Genomic DNA, 12,163 nt, shown 5'->3' on the forward strand with positions numbered 1-12,163 from the left:
ACTGTATATGAATTCAGTTTCATAGTGAGAAACAAGGCTGTATCTTTGAAGCGCCATTGCGTCGTGTGAAATTCGGTTAGTTCTCTTGCCTGTGAGCCCAAGTGGAGAGTACATGTAATAATATCGCCCTCCTTTGGTTACAAATGAGAATACAATATTTCAGTCACACAATTTGAACAATTAGAAACTCTTTGTCTTTCACTGAACACAGTGGCTATCTGATGATGCAGTAAAATGTGAAGACCACAGAAACAAAGGCAGATATAAGATTGTTAACAATACAATTTATTTATTAAAAAAAATTGCCTCAAAATAAACTACAGCAGATAAACAAAATATAGAAATATAAATACTTTCATAGCAGGTATATATATTTTCCACAGGTTCTTTCCAAGGCATTGAAGCTTTGCACTATTAAGTAATATATTGAGGTGTCCACCCAAAACATAGGGAGCAATTTTGCATATTTCATTTTATTCTAAATAATCAAAATAGCAATCAAGTAAGTATGATAAAGAAAATGTCAAGATTATATTTCTTGCTTTTTATATGCCCTTATTTATTGGCTTGATCCTTTGAAATAATACGTAATAAGTAAGCTACTTCCTTGACACCAGTCTCATGCTCTTGCTAAAACTCTTGAAGCTACTGAAGGTTTGGATTTAGGCAACTTAAAATAACGTCACAACAACGTTGAATAAATGTCTAGTGAGGATTCCTGTCTGTGTTTTACTGGGTTGTGTTCATTCGGCACCAAACGGAAGAAGAAGGAAAAACAACACAGAGGGACTAACTGGACTTGTCCAATAAGAAACACTCAATATCATTTTCTGTTGCAAAACATTTTAAAAAGTGTTGTGCCCTAATGAACAGGACCCTGATTTATCTTCTCTCATTCTTTCTCTTCCTGTTTTTCCTGGTTTTGAGGTCAGCCGACCTACGGAAAACGCTCAGTAGTCATCCCCGCGGCTCACCACTTCCTTACAGGTGGGCCTGAGCAGGATGGTGTGTTCGTACTGAGCGGTGTAGGAGCCCTTTGTGTCGCAGAGCGGCGGGTACGGGTCTATGATGCCCAGGTCACACAGGTTCTTCAGGGCCATCAAGTACTTGCTCTCTCCCTGCCGGTCCAACCAGCGGCGGCAGAACGCCAATGTCCCGAAGTTCTCATTGATCACGTTTAGCAGATGCTTGGCCCTGGGAAGTCTTGATGCAGAACAGGGAGAGAGGAGAGGGAACACACAGGAAAGGCGTGACAGTAACCCTTCAGCAGCGCTTGAAGTGGAATGAAAAAGGGGCCAGTACTCATTTTAATTTAGTACCGGTGTAGTACCGAGATGTCTCCCATCTCCTTATTGGTTTTCACGAAGATACAACCTCGAGTGTTTGCTTGAAAGACGAACGAGGAGATATTCATCAAAGATAACTAAAAACTAACTAGGTTTCCTTTTTTATTGATGGAATAATCTTTGGGAAAAGAGAAACACACGATTTTTGTATGATCCGGGTCAAAATTCGACAAAGAACCAGATAAAAAGGGGAACATGTGCATGATCAGGTAAAATAACAACCCAATGTTCATCTGCCAGGACAAACTGCTAGCAACAGCTATCTACCTAAATGTCCAGGAATGTTTCATGTGTGTTTCGACCTGTCCCTAAATGAATACAGTTGGTTCACAGTTGGTTTTGGTATTTTAACCTGAGTGTCAAGATCATGTCTGGTGGGGATAAACAAAATCAACACACGCTCAGGGCCAGTGTAGTCATAGTGTAAGAATAATTCACAAATCTTTATCGCATAATGAGTAGTTATTTGGGAAGCGAGATCATTTGTAAAGCTGTCATTCTGCACAGTGACAATGCCCTTGAGTGCCATGAGTGTCTCTGATGTCTTTAACAGAGTCAAGACCAAATTAAATCTACAGAGTATACAAAACATTAGGAACACCTTCCTAATATTAAGTTGCACCCCCTTTTGCCCTCAAAACAGCCTCAATTCATCGGGGCATGGACTCTACAAGGTGTCGAAAGCGTTCCACAGGGATGCCGGCCCATGTTGACTCCAATGCTTTCTACATTTGTGTCAAGTTGGCTGGATGTCCTTTGGGTGGTGGACCATTCTTGATACACATGGGAAACTGTTGAGTGTGAAAAACCCAGCAGCGTTGCAGTTCTTAACGCTCAAACTGGTGCGACCTGGCACTTACTACCATAACCTGTTCAAAGGCACTTAAATGTTTTGTCTTGCCCATTCACCCTCTGAATGGCACGGATACACAATCCATGTCTCAAGGATTGTGTATACATGTCTCCTCCCCTTCATCTACACTGATTGAAGTGGATTTAACAGGTGACATCAATAAGGGATAGCTTTCACCTGGTCAGTTTATGCCATGGAAAGAGCAGGTGTTCCTAATGTTTTGTACACTCAGTGTAGCATTCTACTCAGCATTGATGTTCCGTATCATCAATCAGCATTAAAATCAGGTGAGGCTCTCACTCAGCGAGCTCCGACCGAACCGAGCGACCAACCTTATTGGCACGTGTCCAACATTGAAGTTCTTCATGTAATGCGAGCACTCCATGTCATCGTGAACCGCTCCCCTCCCTGTGCTGCCAAATGTCTCGATTGCATACACCTCACCTTCCTGTGGAGCATAAGGGTAGAAGAGGACACAGTAAACTCAGCAGATCCTAGAAACAACTGATTGACCGTAATCCATCTGCAATTTACATAAGACCAAAGTTCTTCAAATCGAAAGCCACTACTGGCAATTGGGAACAGCCACAAGGAAACAGGGAGAGATGTCATTTTGCTAACGAAAGTAGATCTTTAGAGATTAAATATATTTTTTTACAAGAATCAACATCATAGATGAGCAAACATTTTTGTCAATGTCATTACAGTTACTCCATCATCTCTTATAGTGTTCTCACACACACAATCTGGGTGTGATCTATTGAAGAGGTCTTTATCACACACACACACACACACACACACACACACACACACACACACACACACACACACACACACACACACACACACACACACACACACACACACACACACACACACACACACACACACACACACACACACACACACACTACACACACACTACTCCCTCGTTCCCCGCTCACACACACAGAGCTCATCAGCTCTCTATCAGGTCATTGTGGTTGTTCAAGGCCCTGTGGTATTAGCTGATAACATTGCGACACCCTCCCTCCCTCTCTGTCTGCTCAGATAATCACTCAAAATGAGAGCAGCCCCGTGGCACGCCCCGCCGACACCAATACACTCCACATAGAGAGAGGCAAGCACACACCACCATGCAAGCAAGCAAGCACACCACACACACACACACACACCCTCACACAAAGAGGGTAATGGCCCTAACGCACCAACACTCACTCCGGCTAAAAATATAACCCTCAAACATGCCACATCAGCAACTCCTTGCCTCTCTCCCTGGCTTCGTTGGAAACATCAGCAAAACGCACCACTCAGCAGCTTGCCAATTATAAAGGTTCAATTCTGTCCAAACTGAGTTAAGCATTGCAGCTGTCTGGGCGGGGGGGGGGGGGGGGCACTAGCCTAGATTTGTGACCCTAGGCTAGTGAACCTCAACCACACCCAACATTTCCATCCTCAATCTACTCGTTCACAGATCTGTTTGTGCTGTCCTGCCAACAATGACCACGGGAATACTAGACAGCACAAACAGACCTGGGACCAAGGTACCTTTCCTGGGGCAGGTATCTATGCAGGTATCTAGGCGATATCTTCTCCTTTAGTGAGGTAAATGGTCATTAATTGACTTTGGGTGGTGAAAACGCAATGTGCTTCGAGATGCAATAAGGAGTTTCAACAAGTGGCGCTACTCACTACTTGATGCTCCTGGCTGGTAATGTGATTAAAGGTGTAATTAAAGCCCCGAAGAGGGTGCCTAAGGAGGTGTTGGAGTGTGTGTGTGTGAGAGAGAGAGAGAGAGAGCGAGAGAGAGAGAGATGTGAATCCGAGCTCATCTTGACACTGTGTTGTAACTCTACATAGTCTAGAGATGTTCTTTCAATAACACTTAATCAATGGTTTTAATTATATGCTACATTTTTAAAAGATAGACATTCTGAACTGATCAAACTCGCAAGAGAGGAGATGTGTACCTTGAGTTTGTTGTTGCAAACATGGCAGGGAAAAAAGAAGAAGTTTGACTAAATTGTACCTGAAGCAACATCTCAAAAAACCTGTTCAAATGAATAAGAGGTGAGTCCAGTCCCTGGACCTCTTATCCAGTCCCTGGATGTTTTTACATTTGGTGGCAGCAGAGGAATTTGAACCCACGCCTCTGAAAGGACTGGAGCCTGTTTGATTCAATTGTACTGAAGTATCTGAGAGGTTACCTCCATCCTGGTAGCTTCTCCTCCCTTGACGATGGGAACAGTCTTGCCTGCGTGTATCCTGTACTGTCCGATGGAGTGGCCATTGAGGTTCCTGATTGGCTTTACTAGGGGGAAGAAAAAAATATATATAGAGAGATTTTTTTAAAGCAACAATTTATCTAGATGTATTAATATATCTGCAGTATATCTATAGTTGTAATATTTCTATATAAATATATCTGCAATTTATCTGTCATTGTAATTTCCCACATCAAACCAGCAAACATAAAGAGGCAAACAGTTTCCTATATAAACAAACCAACAAACAGAGAGACAGACAGACAGAAGGAGCCTGATACCTTGGTATGTTTTCCCATCTATCTCCACCTCATAAGACTCCATGACCTCCTGGATGGTTTCACCCACGTCACATAGGCGCACATCTATCCCTGCGCACTGGGAAAATGCTTTCAACTTAAACAAGCTCTCTCCACAGGGATCACAAACGGACAAGAGTCGACGTGTACACAAGCATTCATCAACCATCTCTACAGAGCTCATGATCAGACGAGCGACGAGTGAGAGTTACGTCACATATCCTCTTATGTTAGCTAGTGTCCGAGATACGGTCATTTAGCAGAAGCTTTTATCCATGCGGCTTACAGACATGTCGACATCAACAGTGACAGATACAGTATATTCAGTATTTGTGGCCCATGTGGGAATCAAACCCACAGTGTTGCCAGCATCATGCTCTAACCCACTGAGCCATTGGAACCAAAGTCACAGAGGAATGGGTTGAGTTACCTTGATGCCTGTGTTGGTAGCATCTCTCACAGCCTCCAGTAGTCTGTCATACTTAGGGTTGAAGGTCACGGTGAAGGCACAGTCAATGATTCGACCTAAAACACCAACAACATAATGACATGAAGAGGTAATGCTTTTTTCTGACGGCTTGTTTCAGCTGGTATTGTGATATTCAAGGAGTGTAATTACTAGCTAATTATCATGCAACTACAGTACCATTTTATATTTAAACAAGTGTATCAGGTAAGGCAAAGGGGTAAAAGAGGGATCCTCAATCCTGCTTTTGGAGAGACTGCAGTACTCCAGGTTTTTGTACCAGCTCAGCAGTGGAACGAACACCCGATTCAGCTAATCAAGGTGTTGAAGATCAGTTGATTATTTGAATGAGATGTGATGGGATTAAATTGCTGGAACAAAAACCTGCAGTATTGCAGAGGGACTATTATTGCTTCAAAATGCAAGTGCAACCAGATATAGACATTAGGCCGGGTCTCTGTAAAGCACTTGACAACTGCTGATGCAATTTTACCTCGACTAACCGGTGCCCCCGCACATTGACTCTGTACCGGTACCCTCTGTATATAGCCTCCACATTGACTCTGTACCGGTACCCCCTGTATATAGCCTCCACATTGACTCTGTACCGGTACCCCCTGTATATAGTCCTGCTTGTTATTTTACTGCTGCAGTTTAATTATTTGTTACTTTAATTTTCTATTTTCAACTTTTTACTTATCCATTTTTTACTTAACACTTATTTAAAAAAATAATCTTAGCACGCTTGGTTAAGGGCTCATAAGTAAGCATTTCACCGAAAAGTCTAAACCTGTTGTATTTGGCGCATGTGACAAATAACATTTGATTTGAAACAGGTTTTCTAAAAACATTTTATTGAGAGATTGATCGAACTCAGTGCCAGTGCTGACCTTTTAAGTGTGTGACAAAGTGTATTTATATAAATAACTGTGATTGATTGATTGATTGAAGTAACACAAAACAAAACTACAGACTGAACAGAAACTGAGTGTCAGTGTGTTGACTGACCGTTGATGTGCGTGCCAAAGTCTATCTTGCAGACGTCGTCGTACTGCAGTACTGTGGGGTCTCCAGCGTTGGGTGTGTAGTGGGCAGCGACGTGGTTGATGGAGCAGCCAGTGGGGAATGCCAGGCCAGCCTTCAGACCATTCTCCTTGATTAGCTTCCTACTACAGCCCTCCAACCGCTCACTGTTGACACAAGAGGTCAGGTTTAACATGCCACAACAAGAGAAACACCAACATAAAGTGTTGGGCCACCACGAGCCAGAACAACTTCAATGCACTTTGCCATATATTCTACAAGTGTCGACACCACTGTTCCACGAGCAATTCCATCATTTGGTGTTTTGTTGATGGTGGTGGAGAACTGTCTCAGGCACCGCTTCGGAATCTCTCATAAGTGTTCAATTGGGTTACGATCTGGTGACTGAGACGGCCATGGCATATGGTTCACATAGTATTCATGCTCATCAAACCTTAAAGTGACCACTAGTGCCCTGTGGATGGGGGAATTGTTATCCTATGGGGGCATAGCCATTGTAGGCAAAATAATGGCCTGCCCAGCATTTTTATACATGACCCTAAGCATGATGGAACGTTAATTGCTTAATTAGCTCAGGAACCACACCCGTGTGGAATCACCTGCATTCAATATCATTTGTATCCCTCATTTCCTCAAGTGTTTCCATTATTTTGTATTTTTTAGGTTAACCGTACAATTGAATAAAGTCTCACTTATAGAGCAGTCCGCCAACCGCTCACTGACAGACAGGGGCCACGGCGGACATGGACAGGTGTCACATTCAGGATATTTTCCCTTCAGCAACACAGGTTAACCATGCAGGTTAATAAAGGCTCACTCAATGATCTTCAATGCTGCTCCTGTGGCACTCTAGAACCAGCTCAGCAGTGAAACACCTGATTCAGCTCATCATGGTGTTAAAGATCCGTTGATTAATGAAATCAGGCGTTTCACTGCTGATCTAGGACAAAAACCTACAGTACTGCGACTCTCCAGGTGCAGGACTGAGAATCACTAAAAAAATCTCAAATACGTCAATAAACAATATGACTGAAGTGAACAACAGCCAAGTACAGCACTTTGAGATATCAGCTGATGTAAGAAGGGCTATATAAATACATTTGATTTGATTAGTATAATGTGACAGTTTGTAAAGTACCAAGGCCTATATGATTTGTGAATGAACCTCACCAGATGTCAATCATGGTCATCCCAGGTTTGATCCAGGTATTGACGTAGTTTCGAACCTGTCTGTGGGCCTCGGCAGCCTGACGGAAGTCATTCCACATCTCCTCGTTAGCCTTGTCTAGGACCCTCTTCTCCTCATGGGTGGTCCTCCACGCTGCACTGCGCCTGGTGGTGAGGAACACACACTCCATGTGCGTTTTCGTATGTGTGTGTGTGTGTGTGCGCGCACGCCGGTGTCACATGGAGTCACATGGAGACATACACACACAGACATGTATGAACAGTCACAAATGCACACAGACACACACATACTGTACACACACCCCACAGACAGCACATTCTTTATCGTCTCATTATGCAAATGTTTTCGAATGGGATTATGATGTCAAACAACACGTTCAAGAAATTATGCAGTTTATAATGCAGGTATAGATTAACATACCGGTAGTGTGTGTACATTTTAATGCAGTGTATGCAGCTATAGATGAGTTTGTGTCTAATTCATTATTATATTTAACCTTGATCCAACCAATAAAGTGAATAAAGACAGAATTGCTGTGAATACAATGTTATGTTATGTTGGGTGACTGAGGTACATCCAATATTTTTATTCGGTTTCAGAGTATGAAGTATGATGGACTGTAAACCACAGAGGCCTCGATAAGATCTATGGCCACCACACTGCACAAGGCCAATGCACTTGGTAGAGGTGACATACCCGTCTTTAGATGGGGGATATTCACACTCCTCTCCTTTTGGGAAGTCTCCACTGGGATACAGCTCACAAATAGGGATGGAGGGAGGGTCAGTCTGTCCCTTCACTGTGGCCCAGATAGGAGAGAAAAGGAGAGGAAGGAGGGAGGGGAGGACGAGAAGAGAGGAGGACAGGGGAAGAGAAGTAGAGAGAGGTTAGCCTCTGCAGATGTCCAACCCATTGTTGCTATTAGCAACACATGGTAACATATTGTCACAGCACATGCTACAGCAGGGTTCCCCAATAAGCGGCCCACAGGTGATTTTATTTGCCCCCCCCCCCCCAAAGTTTTCTGAGCAAAAGAAAAAAAAAGAAAAAAATATGTTATTGGACATAAAAGACTGTAAAATCACCAGAAAATTAGCTCAAAGTGATTTTAATTTAGGGAATCTGTTCCCCAATATTTCAACGCATAAATAGAGAGGCATACAGTTAAGGTCGGAAGTTTACATACACCTTAGCCAAATACATTTAAACTCAGTTTCACAATTCCTGACATTTAATCCTTGTAAAAATTCCGTTTTAGGTCAGTTAGGATCACCACTTTATTTTCAGAATGTGAAACGTCAGAATAATAGTAGAGAGAATGATTTATTTCAGCTTTTATCACATTCCCAGTGGGTCAGAAGTTTACATACACTCAATTAGTATTTGCTTCATGGTTGGGATGGTGTTCATCGGCTTGCAAGCCTCCCCCTTTTTCCTCCAAACATAACGATGGTTATTATGGCCAAACAGTTCTATTTTTGTTTCATCAGACCAGAGGACATTTCTCAAAAAAGTACGATATTTGTCCCCATGTGCAGTTGCAAACCGTAGTCTGGCTTTTTTATGGCGGTTTTGGAGCAGTGGCTTCTTCCTTGCTGAGCGGCCTTTCAGGTTATGTCAATATAGGACTCGTTTTACTGTGGATATAGATACTTTTGTACCTGTTTCCTCCAGCATTTTCACAAGGTCCTTTGCCGTTGTTCTGAGATTGATTTGCACTTTTCGCACCAAAGTACGTTCATCTCTAGGAGACAGAACGCGTCTCCTTCCTGAGCGGTATGGCGGCTGCGTGGTCCCATGGCGTTTTTACTTGCGTACTATTGTTTGTACAGATGAACGTGGTACCTTCAGGCGTTTGGAAATTGCTCCCAAGGATGAACCAGACTTGTGGAAGTCTACAATTTTTTTTCTGAGGTCTTGGCTGATTTCTTTAGATTTTCCCATGATGTCAAGCAAAGAGGCACTGAGTTTGAAGGTCGGCCTTGAAATACATCCACAGTTACACCTCCAATTGACTCAAATGATGTCAATTAGCCCATCAGAAGCTTCTAAAGCCATGACATAATTTTCTGGAATTTTCCAAGCTGTTTAAAGGCACAGTCAACTTAGTGTATGTAAACTTCTGACCCACTAGAATTGTGATACAGTGAATTATAAGTGAAATAATCTGTCTGTAAACAATTGTTGAAAAAATTACTTGTGTCATGCACAAAGTAGATGTCCTACCCGACTTGCCAAAACTGTAGTTTGTTAACAAGACATTTGTGGAGTGGTTGAAAAACAAGTTTTAATGACTCCAACCTAAGTGTAACTTCCGACTTCACTTGTATCTGATCGTATCCCAATGTAATGCAGGATTGAAATGATTCTGTTTATGTCAAATACTATGTCTGTTTGGGATTCTTGAGGTCAATTTGCAATGTACAAATTATTTATAACTATGTTCCGGCCCCCTGACCATCAGCCGAAGGAAAAATCGTCCTAAGGCTGAATGTAATTAGGGATCCCTGTGCTACAGGGAGTATGACAATATATGCTTACAAGGTAGCTACCTAATGTATGATGTTATGTGTATAACATTACAGGTGTACAAACAGTGTTCTGGAGGCAATCTCTTCTCAAGAAACAAACCTCCTCAGGTCAAAAAATGCCAATATGTTTTTTATGCCATCTGTGAGCCATCAAAGGTTGGCCTGTACCCACTGATGTAACAGAAGGAACTCAAACCATGCAGTGGAGGGAAAAAATGACAACATCAATGGCAAGAACAAACTCACCTCCTTTCTTCTTTTTCTTCTTCTTTTTCTTCCTCCCTGCTGAGTTCTCCACATATTCTCCATCTGTTGAAAACACAAGGCTTATTCTCTTAACAAACGTGACGTGATGTGTTCAGTCACAATTCGCAGTGCTTGCGGTTAACTGTTTACACTTAAGAAGTTACGTTAATGCGCCACCACAGCAGGTGCCAACTCATGTCACGTCAAATTCTGAGTTTGTTGGATTAAAGGAGCAAATCGGGACTTCAAGATCCGTATGAGAATGACAATGACGATGACGATGATGATAATGAAGTCAAAGAGGACTTGAGAAGTGGTTCGGTCACAATACCCAGTGCAGTTCTTGCAGTTAATGTAGTTTGTTAATGCACCACACTAAATGACACAAAGCCCATGTCACATGTTGAGTTTGAGTATGAGAATGATGATAGTGAATGATGATGATGACGAAGTTGATGTCGTACCATCCACTACATCGTCCTCTTTCTCTTTGTCCTCCAGCAGAGCTTGCTGCTCCAACTGTTTCGTCACATCACCAACACCTCCTCCGGTATCTCCATCCCCCTCAGCCTCATTTGTCCCTGCTGCAAAGTCATACACACATACACACATGTGCGCACACACACGCACTCCGTAAGTAAATTGTTCATAGTTCTGAGTCATTTTGAGAAAGTGCATCTACTGTGATCAGAACTTGGCAGGAGCCATGCATAATTTCAATCTATACCTTAGGAATCAATATCCCAAGGGCATATGTAGGTACCTTGCAGGACTATGCCATGCCATTTAGCCCTTCTGAAACGGGACTACTCTATAGACTATAGAGAAATAGTTAAACGTGCTCCAGAAAATAAGATCATGTCCACATGTGTTTTTACAAGATAAGATAGCCTTTGCTTGTCACATAGTTTTGTCAGCAATTAATGTAATGCCAGAGCATGCTTTATTTTTATCCCTAGTGGAGCTCTTTTATAAGACAAGGCAAGTGCTGAAAAGTACTGGAATATCACGGTCATGCACAGACAATTGATATGGTATCTGCCTATTACTGTTGAAAGCAACATCCTTCAATATTCGAATTTGACAACATTCCATCAAACCAATAGAAGAAGAGCAATAGAAGAAGAGACATGTCAAGCCTCGAGAGAGGCATTGCCCAGTTTCCAGATGTGCATCTGCCACTTAGCCCTCATAACGGGACAGGGACCCGGTTTTCACTTACAGGTACGGGACTTCACTGCTTTTTTACGCTATGGCACAAATGGGAGCCCTCACTAATTGGCTATTTTCAAAACGGCATTTATCCACAATGTCATGCGTCTTACCTGGAGCAGCAGTCTTATTCTTTTTCTTTTTTCTTCTCTTTTTCTTCCCTGATTCCGAGGGCTCCTCGTCCTCTTTCTCTTCGTTCTCGCCGGCGTCCCCATTGAGAACTTCGGGCGCCTCCAGTTCAGACTGCATTGTCTCGAGCTCCGCCATGATCCGCGGCAGGAATGAAGTGACGCATGAACTGCTGGGAGCCTCCAGTGGACAGATTCTGAAACAGTCATCAACTGCAGCCTGTGGCTGGCTGTGCTCAAGAGAGAGCCTGCCTGCCCCGGCAGAGGCAGCTGAGCCACTAACGAGCTATTAGGCACTTTGTGCAACTTCTTGACCTCAAAAGAGATAACTAAACCCGTCCTATCTTAATGACAAGATAGGAGTGTAGGCTAGTGCATAAATGCTGTTTGGAGAGTTTGCGATTCTATACTAACTTTGTTGATGTTTGTGTTCCCAACATAGACCCATTTCGAGATATAGTATGAAATGAAATATGACGTATTATCAAAGTCAAATAGATTATCAAATGTACATACACATTATCACTATGACACTAGTCGTTCAAATGAGTAATAAATAAATAATAAAGAGAGCCCTTGATCTAA

The 12,163-nt window shown here is 42.6% G+C and overlaps 1 protein-coding gene across 1 annotated transcript; it reads right to left on the bottom strand.

The window, feature by feature from the left end:
- Nucleotides 1-264: 264 nt before the first annotated feature.
- LOC120054188 (methionine aminopeptidase 2-like) lies at nucleotides 265-11,832 on the bottom strand. Its single transcript, XM_039001638.1, has 11 exons — nucleotides 11,564-11,832; nucleotides 10,703-10,822; nucleotides 10,239-10,301; nucleotides 8,158-8,260; nucleotides 7,443-7,604; nucleotides 6,237-6,418; nucleotides 5,193-5,287; nucleotides 4,745-4,841; nucleotides 4,407-4,510; nucleotides 2,532-2,647; nucleotides 265-1,203 (listed from the first exon to the last, which is right to left on the bottom strand). The coding sequence occupies exons 1-11, from the start codon at nucleotides 11,715-11,717 to the stop codon at nucleotides 951-953; spliced, it is 1,449 nt and encodes a 482-aa protein (XP_038857566.1). The 5' UTR covers nucleotides 11,718-11,832; the 3' UTR covers nucleotides 265-950.
- Between the last annotated feature and the right edge of the window lie 331 nt (nucleotides 11,833-12,163).

The sequence above is a fragment of the Salvelinus namaycush genome, chromosome 9 (assembly GCF_016432855.1).
Source record: "Salvelinus namaycush isolate Seneca chromosome 9, SaNama_1.0, whole genome shotgun sequence".
In the NCBI taxonomy this organism is placed as follows: domain Eukaryota; kingdom Metazoa; phylum Chordata; class Actinopteri; order Salmoniformes; family Salmonidae; genus Salvelinus; species Salvelinus namaycush.